This window comes from Ylistrum balloti, unplaced genomic scaffold (assembly GCF_031769215.1).
Source record: "Ylistrum balloti isolate Yb309-2 unplaced genomic scaffold, AGI_CSIRO_Ybal_v1 Utg369734, whole genome shotgun sequence".
Lineage (NCBI taxonomy): Eukaryota > Metazoa > Mollusca > Bivalvia > Pectinida > Pectinidae > Ylistrum > Ylistrum balloti.
The window spans coordinates 754,163-771,408 of record NW_026781947.1 but is presented as its reverse complement, the minus strand read 5'-3'; the positions used below and the strand labels follow the sequence as shown (position 1 = coordinate 771,408).

The following is a 17,246-nucleotide window of genomic DNA, read 5'->3' as shown; positions in this document are numbered from 1 at the left end:
TATGAAGGAAATGAAATCAAAGTTTGTGTAATGAATACAATACTTTATATATAATTACTTATTTTTGCGCACATAGCACAGAGTAATAAAGCACCGTTAACAGAGTACATCAGGTCGTGTTGCGATTGCACCTCTCTGTTCATATGTCTTAATCATATGCAATCACCCCACACCTAGACGACAAACTCGATACTTCCACATGAAGAACCAAGGCGTTGGCTCCTCTCTTTCTTTTTATGTCCTACTCTATATACATATATATACACATCAAATCAATTATATAAATTATAGATTCCTATTCTAAATTATAACATCAGTATCTCCATTGCGGTTAGTAGATAATTTATAAAAAATTATCAATGTTCATCTAGACAGTGTGGATGTCGACGCTGAGACATAATTTAACTGTTTATAGTCCCTTTTCTCTCCCATATCCTCATTCACTGAGGTGTTGGCTGTAGACCCTGATGATATCGAGGTGTCACTAAGGGCGAGGTCCTTCAAAAGGTCTCTGGCTTGGTTCAATATAGGTCTGGACATCTTTGGTGGTCCTCCGCTTATAAGTTGCCGTCCCGGGACAACCCAGAACTTCACCAAGTCCAATTGCGACTTGGTGAGGCTTTCGACCGGTCTTTTGTTCGATGGTGCTTTTGCTTCCTCCCTCGTTTTGTCTTGTATGATTTCCGGTTCGATCTTGTACATTGACTGTTCCTTTTGTTGGTGTCTTAGATAATCTGAGTTTCTTCTGTAAGACTGTTTACAAACCTTACATCTATACCAGGTCTCCGTGGCTGAGTGGTTTACGTTTACATGCCTCCTTAGGCTCTTAACACTAGCATAACTTTTCCCACATAGGATACATGGAATCCTTGGCTTCCAACTCGACTCCAGTGTATTCCTTGGGGTGGTCTTTAACCTTACTATCGTTATGTAATTATATTTTGCCCTTCTGGTTGTTCAGTTTTTAAGATACGTATGTAACTCTCCTCCAGACGTAGCCTGCGGTTGGTGTCAAGTACATTTGTTGTCACGCCAATGACATTGACGTCATTGGTATTATGACCTGACATACAGAAATGTCCCGCCACAGATTTCTTTGATAAACAATACTGAAATATCACTCCATTTCTCTTCAGCAATGAAAGCGATTCCTAAATGCCTAAAGTATGTCAATCAAAGATTAAGAAAAAAAAACAAACTTACAGCTCTTCAATTTCAGAAACTTGTTCAAATCTTCAGACTTTTTAAGAAAATAACTTCTGAATTACAAGGGTTGAAACAGAATACCAATGGTTTTGCACAGTTACTTAAAGATGCTTTTTTCTATTAATAATTAATCATATTTAAACACGTTAAGATGCACTTTTGTATTCATAAATTAAGTACAGTATCCTTCACTATAAATCAAGTCCCCAGTTATACCGTATTTATTTTACTTTAGAAAGAATATATTACCATAATATTTTTTCCCTTATGCCAAATATGACAAAAAATATGACATATTTATAAGATATATGTAATGTATACATATATAAACACCTTAATTCATTTTCATTTAAGGCTGATAAAATATCTTGATAAATTTTTGTAAGTTGAACAGTTGATTGACCTGGCGTGAAACCTGGTTGTATAGTAAGATAATCAAATATGTTTAAAGGTGGTTTTCTTGAAACCTTATCTACTGCTATCATTTTATAGTATCACTGTGATCATTTTCCACAATTTAAAACAAAAGTTTGGGTAAGTTATATGTACAAGTGCAATACACATGTGCAGAATGTATACTGACTTCCTTGTTTTCAATAATGACTGAATCGGTCCATGGTGTCACAGTCATACTGGTGTCAGCATACTGTGTGTGTTTTACATGTTAACTATAATACAAATCATTGTCCACATAACTTGTTTTGTTATTTTGTAAATATTCCAAAACAAATCACTTTCTCTTGCTATTCAAAGCACTTGACATCACTTGGCTGTCCATCTATCTTATTTCCTGAGAAGTACTGTATGCACCTTTGTACAATTTGAGTGAGGCTTTCTCTTGATCTCTAGTTTTGAGACAGATCAGAATGGCTGACAGGCGGTCATTTTGGATTTTGAAATATATTGCTCATTTATACGTTTCATGCTGACAGTACAAGTGTTGTCTAGGTGTTAATTGAGATAATACTGTTCTATACTATGTCTTTTTCATATATTTGATGATGATGATAGTGATGTGGTTTTGATGATGTTCATGATGATGATGATGATGATGATGATGATAGTGATGTGGTTTTGATGATGTTCATGATGATGATGATGATGATGATGATGATGATGATGATGATAGTGATGTGGTTTTGATGATGTTCATGATGATGATGATGATGATGATGATGATGATAGTGATGTGGTTTTGATGATGTTCATGATGATGATGATGATGATGATAGTGGTTTTTGATGATGTTCATGATGATGATGATGATGATGATGATGATGATGATGATAGTGATGTGGTTTTGATGATGTTCATGATGATGATGATGATGATGATGATGATGATGATGATGATGATAGTGATGTGGTTTTGATGATGTTCATGATGATGATGATGATGATGATGATAGTGATGTGGTTTTGATGATGTTCATGATGATGATGATGATGATGATGATGATGATGATAGTGATGTGGTTTTGATGATGTTCATGATGATGATGATGATGATGATGATGATGATGATAGTGATGTGGTTTTGATGATGTTCATGATGATGATGATGATGATGATGATGATGATAGTGATGTGGTTTTGATGATGTTCATGATGATGATGATGATGATGATAGTGATGTGGTTTTGATGATGTTCATGATGATGATGATGATGATTTTTATTGCCACCTTGTGATAGATACAGGTAATTTTTACACAACTTTTTTCAGTTAACAAATGATCACTAAAAATATTGAATATTGTGTAATATACTGTGAATGTATCTCTGTATACTATACATACTCCATGTTGTATTGTGTTTGCATTTAACTGATTGGAATATTCTTAGTAGCCCATTGGCTTCAAACTTTTCAATTACACGCAAAAGCTGCGACAGGTGAATTCTTCAAGTGGAATACTTGACATACACTTACTGGTGATCTCTATATCACCCAAACCTGTTACCTTTTACAATAATGGTCTGAGGACACTTCAACATTTATTTGAATTTTCAATATACTTGGCAACATATGCCTGAAAAGGAGTGAAACAAGAGCATGCTGCATTTGATTCACTTTTGGAGTAAATAATTGAATCTTAGGTGGATACAGAAGTCTTCTAGCAGAGCTCCATAGACGATATGTACTAACAACAAGAGGAAGGATGGAGCACCAACGCCTGGGATTCCGTGGATTTAGGTTTTATTGATTTACAGGTTTCGGTTGGCCTAACCTAGCAAACCGATACATGTAAACCAATAAAACTTAATCCCACGGAATTCCAGGCGTTGATGCTCCATCCTTCCTCTTGTTATTTATTACTTTTCAAGCTAAAGACACTGCATGAAAATATGATTACACTGTGTTAAGTTTCTGTATGTCACTGATTTAGAAATTATTGTGAAAATGTGAATTCATCATAGTGACATTTCATTCATAACTGTTTCTGCCTGATAATTTGATTGTGTTGCTTATAGTTGTAGTTATATAAATATCACATTTCTTTACTGTCGCACCTGTGAGAGCGTTGACATTTTCAATTGTGTACCAACTTGCGCGGTTAGTGAATACATCAGGTACTTTGACTGCGCGGTATGTAATACATTCACTAACTACGCAAGTTGGTACACAATTGAAAACGTCAACGCTTTCACAAGTGCGACAGTAATTAGTGTTTTATTTCAATATTTCCATCATTGTTGATGCAGGTCACAAACAATCACTTTTTTTTCTCTCTTTAGTTTCCAGAGATGTTGTAACTTACAGTCATTGGAGTAACAGACAATAAAAATACAAAGAAATATCATAAAATATTTTATTTCTATGCAGCAATGGAGAAGTTGTAAGGAATACTTCTACCCCATAATATCATCAAGTATGAGTACACAGAGCTACAACTCCCTAATATCACAAATGGAATGGTCCGCATGTTGGATAAATAGCCCATTCCATTCTAACAGAGAATGGCAGGATAAATCCTTAAAAAAAAAATATGTAAGCAAGACAGAGAAACATAAATAATCTGACCTTTGACCTTGAAAAGGAGTACATGTGTAACCATGGTTACAAAATTACTGAAAAATAATTCCATTTGAAAATACAAACAATGCATTAACAATGTAGATCTTATTTCATCCCCATATTTCAATTATGGACTCTGTCATCCTTTGTTTCAGAACACTTTAACTTTAACTTTCAGGGTCAATAGGATATAATGTTACTACAAATAGCATAGTATGACTCAGAGTGGTACAATCATTTCATTGGCTAGATACATGTATACCTATGGAAAATGTGACCAGTCAGATCCAAGAATTACATTCCAATACAATTGTATTATCATGTTGTCTAGAAAACAATGTGTAAACTAACTACCATACAAATAATGAAGCATAAAAACAATAAAGCAAATTAAAACAAAAACATGCTGTTTTGATATTTTGGGGTATTTTCATTAGATTAAAATAATCCCTTGTGTAAAATCTAACAATCGCATGACTACTTATATATAAATTGTGCCCCTGTGTGGTCAGTGTTAGGTCACCTACTAAATGTCTGACCTTCATTAATTGTGCCCCTGTGTGGTCAGTGTAAGGTCACCTACTAAATGTCTGACCTTGACTGACCTTCATTAATTGTGGCTCTGTCTGGTCAGTGTAAAGTCACCTACTAAATGTCTGACCTTGACTGACCTTCATTAATTGTGGCTCTGTCTGGTTAGTGTAAAGTCACCTGCTACATGTCTAACTGACTGATCTTCATCAATTGTGGCTCTGTCTGGTCAGTGTATGGTCACCTACTAAATGTCTGACCTTGACTGACCTTCATTAATTGTGGCTCTGTCTGGTCAGTGTAAGGTCGTCTGCTACATGTCTGACCTTGACTGACCTTCATTAATTCTGGCTTTGTCTGGTCAGTGTATCGTCACCTGGTACCACGATAACCTTGAATGACCTTCAATAAAATTATCAGTGTGCCCGTAAAGACAAATGATTCACAACATTGATCACTACTTGTGTTTATCTACTCAGTGAAGGTTCTAATTCCAATAGCTGACAGATAAACGATCACAACGGAAGAAACATGGAGGAGACTATCAACAAGTTATACAAGCTTTTGCAATACTGTGTAGAAACGGATAAATCAATGGTTTAATAATTGCACATTTTGCAGCCCAGATATCCAATGGGTGGAGCATCCGGGCCAGAGAATATTGGAGGAGTCCCATTGAAAACTACAAGGATAAACTAATCAAGTGTCTAGACTTCAGCATAAAATGTTACCATAGAAACCATGACTAGCAACAGGAATGGGACTGGAATAAAATGGATGATGTGTTACCAGGGTTACTGATTAAGATAAAATACATGTACTATGAATCTGACAAAAAAAAGTGTCTGGTAATAAGCCCACCCATAACTAATGCAACTCAATAAATATGCCAACAAATGATATTTCACTGTCCATTCCAAACTTTGATTAAAAGTTTTTTTGTGGTGGCCCCCAGGGCTTATTACAAGATAAATACGGTATGTTGGACAGACAAAAGATAAAGGACAGCCCACAGATATAGCTGGGAATGTAGCACAAACACACATGATTTTTACCTCCAACAGTTGTCTCCCCTGATAAACAATGGCGACTACTGGTTGATCTAGTTCCCAATAAAATTTTCACATTTAGAAATACATCAATTAATATTTTTATAGAGATGAAAGCTTGTAACAGTAATTTTGCAAGTGTTCAGACGTTTTAAGATAATAAGCAACATCCGTACCAGAAACTTCATCCCTGAAACATCTTACCATCTCGGTGTTAAAAGAATCCTGCAGAGTGATAAATTTATATTTTCCCACGGATTGACAGATCTCTGTCCTCATCACACAGAGGTGATTGATTACTATTTTTTCCGTTGATCTGATGCTGAGTTTATTGCGGTGAAGTGACTTTATAGCATCATAAGTAATAGCCAATGGAACATTATTCCATTTCAACTTGGTTATACCACAATCCTAGAGATATGATAAAGCAACCCTATTGTGGTGAATAGTGTTGTTTTTAGAATAAAAGTGTGTGTAAGCTGTCAAAAATGTAATTCATCAGTTAAGTTTGGGAGAATACCCAGTTTTCCCTTCACAATCCTTTTTCCCTAAAACCCTACAAAGTTCCAATCCTCATGTCCTTATATTGTACCTATCGCCCATATCGCTTATAATTTACCCTTCAGGATACTGAAAATATAAGTCAAACCTACAGCTATAACTGTGTATATATATATATCTATTAGACCACATACTCTACAAACACTAATGTTGAATCCTTTTGAAGGAAAACCTGATAGATAGGACATTTGTAATTACATAGTGTTTCCAACACTTTATCACTATACATCGATCCCCCACATGTAACACATGACGTCAGTATAAAACACTGTATTTTCTTAAACTAAATATCATTCTTAAATAGTGTTTCCAACACTTCAAGAACACATTTAAACTAAATACAACAATATTTGATTATAGGAAATAATATATAATTATAAACATATTTCACAAAGATCTCAAAAAAAAAAGATACTTGTAATATTTATCTCACTTGAAAAACAAGAATCTACCTATATCTATGAAACACTTGTTCACTTCACGACCAACAGAATCAAACTGAATATGACCCTGTAACCTTTCACCCTCAAGAACCACTTCCTGTCTCACCTTTAACAGAATCAAACTGAATATGACCCTGTAGACTTAAACCCTCAAGAGGCACTTCCTGTCTCACCTTTAACAGAATCAAACTGAATATGACCCTGTAACCTTTAACCCTCAAGAGGCACTTCCTGTCTCACCTTTAACTTTACAATGATATGGCTAGACTTCTTTTTTAATTTTACTTCCTACTAAACCCTGTTCCAAGCTTTCTAAACAATGTTCCAATAATAGTTTTGAATCAGTTTCAGAGAAAACAAGAAAATCAAACAATAGACCAGATTATTCAAAATTTTTTTTTTCAAATACTGATGATATGCAAGACAAAAAAAAAAGGAAAAAATCCATATTTTCTTTAAAAGGCTTGAATAAAAACCAATTAATGAGTTCAGAAAGTTACAAGATCAAAATCCACTAACACTTTTTTGTTTTGATAAATTTTCACTGTTGCAATAAAGCCACCTAAAATTTTTGTAGCAATACGCCCAGATAATTACAGAAACTATGAAAATTTCAGTATTTGAAAACATTTCTCTAAGGAATTAATCTGCTTTCCTAATAATATTGTTTTGTACTGTAAATGTTGATATATAACTGTGATAAGTTTTACTGTAAAAGCTCTAACTCTCTTTACAATATCATTTTAAGTTGGTCGAATAAGACAACACACCAAAAAATACAAAAATATCGTGGAATCATACGATAAATATATATGAATAGCAATAAAATATAAAACAATGATGAATGCATCTAGATATACAAACTTAACAGTACCTGTCACCCCTACACTGTTGAAATGTACTCAGTCCATTTCGACAAGTCCATAAGTAAGATATTTAGGGATGACAGGTTATAATATTTACTGCACAGCATGAATTTCTGGATGATTTCATGTCTAAATTGGTTTACAAATAACACGGTAAACAGTTAGAATACAATACTGATGCGATGACCATAAACATGTTACACTGTATGTAGAGGTTTGGTTTATTTAAATTTGTTTTGCCTATTTCTTCCAAAAGAACATCATTTGGAAATCTTTCTTTAAAATATGACAGCTTATTGGTAGATACATAGAGAAATATGCAAGCAGTCGAAGGTAAGCAACCTTATAGTAGTCTCCTCCAGGAGTATGAGTGATATAATTATATATTCTTTCTTCTATAATTATTTCTCGGAGCCATGACAGCTCAGTCGTTGAGCATCAGATATTTCCATCTCAGATGAAAATCGGGGGTGGGGGTGTATATATTTGATCCCTTTCCGGGCAAATCTATATTTATCATCAGAACATTGGTCTGTCTATTCCTAACGTCAGGTAAAAATCTTTGGTGTCATTCAATCTCAGGGTAGTTTGTGTCTACCAGGAGATCACAGAACAACTTGTATTATTGTTGTTGTGTCTTTGGGCAAGACAATTTACCCCATTTGCTTTGAATAGCATGTCATGGGCCTCCCATATGTTGTGTGATGAAGTAACCACCGACTACTACAAGAAGATTTTGCCTCCAAATGACCCTGGCAGGGCACTAAACCCAGCAATACCTGTAGTAGACATCAGGACTGGGTGATAAACAAACTACTGTTAAATCATTTATTTTTGTGGGGCCCAGTTGTAAAAATTGCTGGTCCATGGACATTTAATATTGTGGATAAATATGGCTCATTGAATCAACTTATACATATCTTAACAGTCTGGACATACGTATTCACAGATCAAAAGTACCCACAAAATCAATGAAAATAAATCGCCCACAAAAATTACTGATGTTACAGTATTCTGTATAATCTTCAAAATGTTGAAATCCCAAGATAATAAATGCTGTGCAGTACAAAAGATAATCTACAGCTAGTGTAGTTGTATAGATCATTAACAGTGTAATCACTACATCAACATTATCATGATAAAAAAAGCACAACCTTAAAATGTCTAACAAAACACAAGTCTATTTTAACAAAACATTAAAATACCTGGAAAAAACAACCTCAACTCCATAGCTGCAGGTAGCTAGCCCCTACCTCTTTCTACAGAACTAGTGATAAATGAAAACACAATCATTTAAAGATAATGGTAAAATTATTGCAAAAAGCATTTAATTTTGAATAAACAAGGTTTGATTTTTAAATTGCTTTCTATTTCAATTTGTATTTATGATATACAGCAATATTTTGAAAAAAAAAAAAAAAGATTCAATATTTCAGGCCATTTGATTTTTATCGAATCGTTGATGAAACTTGAAAATAATTTGATTTTAATTTTTTTGATTTTTTTATCACAACATGTACCACATTTCACAACTTTATATTTATACATTTAACATAACATTTCAGTGAAATAGTAAATTTTTCTATTGATTATAAAAAAATCTTGCCATGTTTAATCGTCACCTCTACCTGAATCTCTATTACTTGCATATTTATATTAATTATCAAGAAGTTGATTTCTTTTGGCTAAGAAAAAATACCATTCTGATCTTCATGATAAGCTTAAATTTGATATACCGCAGGACAATCAAAGACATTCTTATTTCTTTGTGCGGAATATAAGGGTACAATTTACATTTGTACTTTATAAATGTTGTCTTCACATATAAGCACTGATTGTTACAGAAGACCCAAAATAAATCTATTTATAGATAGCACTTGGTGAAAGTTTAGCTCTCTTACCGTTTAAAAGAAATATTCAGAAATACATAGCACTGAACAATAATGTACAGAATTCTGAGATATGTACAGAAGTCTGGGATACTTGTATAGGGTGCATTTGAATTGCATCACGTTCAGACGTCGCATATCTCGAAAGTGTTACAGATCTATACTGCTGTGATTGGTTTACAAATAGCACATGATACAACAAATCTGTATCAATGGAAGTTCTTGACATCAATAAATGTGATGAAGTGGGAGGGCAATAGATATCAAAGACACTGGAGATAACTTTCTATACAAAAAATCACTTAAACATCAACATTACACAAAATTTCTGATATTTCCGATATCAAATTCATTCTGAGTTGATAAAAAAACTTCTGGTTTCAATATTCCTGACAATTTGTATTCTGTGGTTATGAGTCTAGATTTTTATTTAAGGCAGACATAGTGATAACATCATTGAGACTGTCTCAGGCCACTTGCTGCTCCAAGATGGAGATCTGTGTGGCAACGTGTTTACACTCATGATCAAGTTGGAGATATTCCTCCTCCAGGGAGTCGCGCTCACATCCAGTCTCCATCTGATTCTTCTGATCACGCACCAATATTCTACAACATCAGAAATATTTGTATATTAGCATGTAGGTGTTTCTATAAAATTAGAACAGTTTGTAATGCCTTCCTTCTAAGATTTCTTTAAAATCACTGTAACATTGATGTTTTTGTAGGTCTCAATTTTTTTTTATTTTTTGAAAAAATGACTACATGTATTTGGTGGATACTTGATTTCCTAGATAGATATAGCTCAATAAACCTACTCCTATTTATTTTAATAGTTCATGGACATATGAATTTGTGGTATAAGAGTACCAATGAAATCAGAGAAAATTAATCCCAACAAAAATGGTTGTTTTTACAGTAACACATTACCATTACATTGTGTTTCTACATCAGAAAGACTTTTTCTTAAAAAGCAGAATTTCTACTTTACCACAAAAACTTGGTCTGTTATTGTCAAACTTTACCACAAAAACTTGGTCTGTTATTATCATAACTTTACCACAAAAACTTGGTCTGTTATTATCATAACTTTACCACAAAAACTTGGTCTGTTATTATCAAACTTTACTACAAAAACTTGGTCTGTTATTATCAAACTTTATTACAAAAACTTGGTACAGTTTAATATTAGAGAGTTTTATTTCTAACTGTTAAACCCTGTAAAAGAGGTTTTCACCTTTTTTCCTTCAGTTCCACGAGATGTGTACGTAGCTGCTCCACTTTCTGTAATGTCACCTGTGCTGGCTCCTCACAGTCAATCTCCGCCTCATATATTGCTGAATCACATTGATCACGGGATGCTTTATTATCTATCGAATCCTTCTTGTTTTCCGAACCACTGAAGCCTGTCTTGTCATCCTCCATGACTTCAATCACATGCACAGAATCGCCAGCATCTGATTGGTCCAATAAGGAAATTCCATTATCTGACTGGTCCATATTTTGACAGTTTGAATCCTCACTAGGACTCGTGACCTCTATATGTACTAGGTTATTCGAGTCAGGAAAAGAAACCGAGTCCTCAAGGGGACTCACAAGTATGTCGGTCGCCTGACTCATGGTGTCAAGGTCGTTCTGGGAATGTGTAAGAGATCCTTGATCACTGCCTCGGTTCTTCCGTTCCAGGGAACTGTTTTCCGAGTTAACGCCACTGTTGTATGCAGTATCTGTATTTTTATCTGAGTCACTATCTTCCACAATTTCATTAAGTCCGTTTTCACATAATAAATGTTCTATATCATCTTGTGTGTTTTCTGAGCTAGCTGTAAAATGTTCATTTTCCGAACTGAAATGATCACTTTCTATTCGAAAATTATCTTGATTCAGGCTGTCAAGGTCCTTCTGATCATTTTCTCTACTAAAATGACGGTTGATTTTGGTTAAAATATCAGCGAACATACTACTTTCTCCGCTATCGTCATCTCCTTGATATGAAGTACCAAACACAGACCTGTTTCCAAGTGGTGAGTTAGCTCCCCTTGGTGAGGAGAAGGATGAATGAATTTCTTCCGTCTTCGACAGAGACCTATTGTTTATCACAGACGTCGCATTGTTTTCTTCTTCTTCTAGCGTCCCCGTGGAACTCTTCCGTACCTGTGTATACAAATCACCAGTCACCTCACCACGTACACGTGGACTAACACCTTCTGTGTGACCCTCGCCAGGAGAGTTCAGACGAAGCGAGTTGTTGAAGTCCAGTGAGGTGATGGTATCATTGTCACCAAGGTCATAATGATGGAAAGGACGTGCTGGAGGTTCAGGAGGGTCCTACAACAATCAATTTACTTCCATGCTTACACTTGAAAGAACTAGAGCAAAAATACAAGACATGAATCTCCAATCCCTTTTAAAATATCATATCTGCCATTTTTAAAATTGATAGATATTAAGTCAAAGAATACAAAAATACAAATAGACCATTCTTAAATACTCTCGTTATCAACTTCATTAAGTAATTCAGTTCTATGCTTTACAAGGATGGACATGGATATCAGTTCAATAGTTCTATTTTTAAAAAATAATAACTCGTAGCATTTCGTTTCTTTGTTGACTTTCAAAAAAACAAACCTCGTAATGGAAGCCATCTGATGAGTTAAGGTCCTCTGTTTTGATGTCGTGGTACGGCGACTCGTCTTCCCACATTTCCTCCAGCCCTTCAGGAATCTGCTGTGTCATACTCTCATTCATCAGCGACCGTAACCAGCTCCCCATCTCGGACCGGTCAAGGGGCTGGAAGGGACAGTAGCACATTGTACCAAAATGTGTATGAAAACATGTTCAAATTAAAAAATATCTGTAAGACAAGAATCCCTATGCACCCATGTATAAAAGTATCAGCATTTGACAAATTTTTAGTCGTTTTACAAAGAATTCAAAATTTGACAGATATCTTTTAAAATTCAATCAGGTATGCTTCAGACCAAATCACGACAGAATCAAGGTTTTACCATAAAAAAGGATTTTAAAGAAATTTCCCTACTTTTGTAGTTGGGCTCTGTGCCCCTCATCCCCTAGAGGTCTAACACTCAATGTTTACACAAAGCTGATGCCCTTTACCCACTAAGCATGCCTAAGACTAATTTGGGACAAAATCAAGGCATTCCTGCAGAAGAAGCTTTTTCAAGAACTTGCTCCATTTCTTCTATTTGGCCCCACTCCTCCCCTCCAGAAGGCCCCAAGTCTCACTGTTTACACTGTTGACTAAGGATGCTTCAGACCAAATTTGGACAAAATCCAATCATTCCTCCAGGTAGAGTAGGCTTTTAAATATTTGCTCTATTTCCCAATTTCCCATTTTGGGCCCTGCCTCTTCTGCCCCAGTGGTCCAAATTCCACTGTTTATACAAAATTGTGTTTCTGTTGCCTAAAGATGCTTCAGAAAAAATTTGGGCAAAATCCAATCATTCCTATGGGAGGAGTAGGATTTTATAGAACTTACAAAATTTCCCATTTAGGGTCATGCCCCTCTTGACCCAAGGGGCTGAGATCCATTTATACAAATTTGGTTCTCTTGCCCCAAGGGTCCTTCAGACCAGGTGAGCTAAAATCTAAAAGATGGAGGGGGAAAGAGAACAAAAATAAGCTTTCTCCATTGTGATGTGACAGAACCTCCAGCAAGTCACACATCTTAATACCTCTACTGTAATTTTCTCCACTTCTTTCTCTACCAACATCAGTCCTAGTTCACTCTTTGTCTCCTCAGTGGCACGGCGCAGGAAACAGTTTCGTAGCCAGACCTCGAGTTCACATACAGTACTGTTTTTTGTACGGTAACACTCAAACATACTGCCACGTATCACACACCAGCGACGCCCCCAACGTCTCCGGTTGAAACTGCTGTAGATGTGCAGATAGCCTGTAAAAGTGAAACGAAATATTTCTGTATTTTTTCAGTGTCCAGTAATATGCCTGTGTCCAGTAATAACCCTGTGTACAGTGATAACCCTGTGTCTAGTAATAACCCTGTGTACAGTGATAGCCCTGTGTCCAGTAATAACCCTGTGTCCAGTAATAACTCTGTGTCCACTTATAACCCTGCATCCAGTAACCCTGCGTCCAGTGATAACCCTGTGTCCAGTAATAACCCTGTGTCCAGTGATAACCCTGAGTCCAGTGATAACCTTGTCCAGTAATAACCCTGTGTCCAGTGATAACCCTGTATCCAGTAATAACCCTGAGTCCAGTGATAACCCTGACTCCAGTGACAACCCAGTGTCCAGTGATAACCCTGTGTCCAGTGATAACACTGTATCCAGTAATAACCCTGTGTCCAGTAATAACCTTGTGTCCAGTGATAACCCTGTATCCAGAAATAACCCTGTGTCTAGTAATAACCCTGTGTACAGTGATAGCCCTGTGTCCAGTAATAACCCTGTGTCCAGTAATAACTCTGTGTCCACTTATAACCCTGCATCCAGTAACCCTGCGTCCAGTGATAACCCTGTGTCAAGTAATAACCCTGTGTCCAGTGATAACCCTGAGTCCAGTGATAACCTTGTCCAGTAATAACCCTGTGTCCAGTGATAACCCTGTATCCAGTAATAACCCTGAGTCCAGTGATAATCCTGACTCCAGTGACAACCCGGTGTCCAGTGATAACTCTGTGTCCAGTGATAACACTGTATCCAGTAATAACCCTGTGTCCAGTGATAACCCTGTATCCAGAAATAACCCTGTGTCCAGTAATAACCCTGTGTCCAGTGATAACCCTGTATCCAGTAATAACCCTGTGTCCAGTAATAACTCTGTGTCCACTTATAACCCTGCATCCAGTAACCCTGTGTCCAGTGATAACCCTGTGTCCAGTAATAACCCTGTGTCCAGTAATAACCCTGTATCCAGTAATAACCCTGTGTCCAGTAATAACCCTGTGTCCAGTGATAACCCTGTATCCAGTAATAACCCTGTGTCCAGTAATAACCCATGTTCAGTGATAAGCGAGTTTTGATGGAATGAGATTAAAGCTGTTTTTACCATATCAAGATTTTTCATTATTCAATGAAAATATACAATTTCTGTAATTAATTGTCCTAAAATCACTCCTATAGTTAGGATGAAATTAATTATGAAATAAGAGCAGTGTTGGAGGTGTAATTAGAAAGTTTTACATAAAAGTTTTTAGTCAATTTAGGAAACATTTCAGACCAAAACAAAGTAAACTTAATTGTTGCTGTTTTTGAAATCTTCCCTTTAAAATAAGGTTGTTATTCTTTTTCTCCTGCATAGAAATATTTAACTTCAGGTAAATTTGTGTTCCTCGCTTTACTATCATCAAATTTTCTGATGCACATCTCTTGAAAACTGAACTGCCTAAACTTTATTCAACAGATGAAATTTCTCAAGTGTTTATGAGTCTTAAGGTCTTAAGGTCAATGACTACAATTTATACAAAGCTGCATTCTTCTATTTAAATATTATCTCCAGTATTTCTGTAAAAGCAATTATCATAATAGATGCATGTGAAGTCATCCATGACATAAAATCCTCCTAAATACAGTTGTTCAGTCAAGCAAACAGAATTGTGTAGAATTTATCACACAGAGAAATTTTTTTCTATATGTGTAAGGTTTGAACATTTCACACATGTTTGTTGTGAGTAATAGGAGAAATATGCAAGAGAAATAAAAGATTTTTCACGAAACAATTTTTTTTTATTTAAGAGAGTTGTGTTTTATTGTAGTTTACCAAATTTATTCCCAGTTTGATTGTGTAAGTTTTACACTTTATAATACTGAAGTGAACAGTTTTTAAGGCAGTGACATTGATGTAAGTGAAAGCTTACACAGTGTTTCAGATTTACATGGAGAGGAGCAAGTCAGTTAGCTTACCTTGATGTTTAATACGTGGGTCAATATGGCACATTTTTTTCTCCACAGGAGACCTTGTAAAGCTGTTGTCATTTGTGGGTTCCAGGAAGACTGGCGTATCAGGAACAGACGAGGTTGGAGTGGGAAGGGGAGAGAATCCTAGGGAGTCACTACATGTACTCATCCGTGTCTCCTGTAGGTCTCCAAGGCTCATAGTTGACGGACTGTGGAAGGACGCGGACTTCTTTGTAGTCGGCTTTTTACCAATGTTTTCAAAAAACTGTGTGGCACGAAACGCTATTGATCCCATTCTACTGACTTTTCTGGAATGTTCTGTAAACAAAATGTCAGAGTACTTGCTACAGAACAAAAATCTCATTTTGGAAAATATTGTTCATTATCTAATTCATTTGGGTACAATCTATCCATCCACCACTAATCTGATTGTCCCACTATCCACTCACCACTAATCTGGTTGTCCCACTATCAGCCCACCACTAATCTGGTTGTCCCACTATCCAGTCACCACTAATCTGATTGTCCCACTATCAGCCCACCACTAATCTGGTTGTCCCACTATCAGCCCACCACTAATCTGATTGTACCACTATCCATTCACCACTAATCTGGTTGTCCCACTATCAGCCCACCACTAATCTGGTTGTCCCACTATCTACCCACCACTAATCTGGTTGTCCCACTATCTACCCACCACTAATCTGATTGTCCCACTATCTACCCACCACTAATCTGGTTGTCCCACTATCCAGTCACCACTAATCTGGTTGTCCCACTATCTACCCACCACTAATCTGATTGTCCCACTATCTACCCACCACTAATCTGGTTGTCCCACTATCCAGTCACCACTAATCTGATTGTCCCACTATCAGCCCACCACTAATCTGGTTGTCCCACTATCAGCCCACCACTAATCTGATTGTACCACTATCCATTCACCACTAATCTGGTTGTCCCACTATCAGCCCACCACTAATCTGGTTGTCCCACTATCTACCCACCACTAATCTGGTTGTCCCACTATCTACCCACCACTAATCTGATTGTCCCACTATCTACCCACCACTAATCTGGTTGTCCCACTATCCAGTCACCACTAATCTGATTGTCCCACTATCAGCCCACCACTAATCTGGTTGTCCCACTATCAGCCCACCACTAATCTGGTTGTCCTATTATCCACGTACCACTAATCTGGTTGTCCCACTCACCACTAATCTGGTTGTTCCACTTGCAAGTCTCCCCTAATCTGGTTTTGCTGAATATTCAGACATCACCGATCTGGCCTAACATCCAGTAAGTACTTTCCCTTTTCTCAACTATTCCAAGACAGATTTCTACTTTTTCAACCTTCCCTTAAATCAGATTTGATCTAAGCCAGCTCAGGCATTGATGTGTGGAACAATCAGACAGGAACACATATATATGAGATGATAATACTAAAGAAGCCTGTACAATGATAAGGTACTAAGCCGTTCACCTAGGCATCCAGGGTTTGATTTCCTGGACATGTGGAACAGGTATGGCATCTTACTCCCTACCATGTGGGTTTTTACAAGGTTTTCTCCCACAGACACACCTTTCAAGGCTTAATTCAATATATCAAATCTTTCAAATTTATAAACAGTGCGCAGGGAGAAGGATACCATATCAGTTTAATTCTGCAAGAAAGTTGTGGCTTTCCATTACATGCCACACATGTATAGGAGATTATTTAAGAAGCTTGCTCTCTAGCTTTATGTCATGGAAATATACGGCAACATCAGTACCACAGTGTCAAAGCCTGATACTCTAGAGGGTAA

The 17,246-nt window shown here is 36.4% G+C and overlaps 1 protein-coding gene across 1 annotated transcript in view; it reads right to left on the bottom strand.

Annotated features, from left to right (window-relative positions):
* Positions 1-10,026: 10,026 nt before the first annotated feature.
* The window catches only part of LOC132543014 (uncharacterized), a 39,528-nt gene continuing 32,308 nt past the window's right edge, over positions 10,027-17,246 (bottom strand). The window contains exons 10-14 of the mRNA XM_060206469.1: positions 15,445-15,756; positions 13,252-13,472; positions 12,185-12,346; positions 10,794-11,884; positions 10,027-10,165 (exon numbers count right to left, since the gene is read on the bottom strand). Coding sequence (XP_060062452.1) covers positions 10,027-10,165; positions 10,794-11,884; positions 12,185-12,346; positions 13,252-13,472; positions 15,445-15,756 — 1,925 coding nt within the window. The remainder of the gene's footprint in view (positions 10,166-10,793; positions 11,885-12,184; positions 12,347-13,251; positions 13,473-15,444; positions 15,757-17,246) is intronic.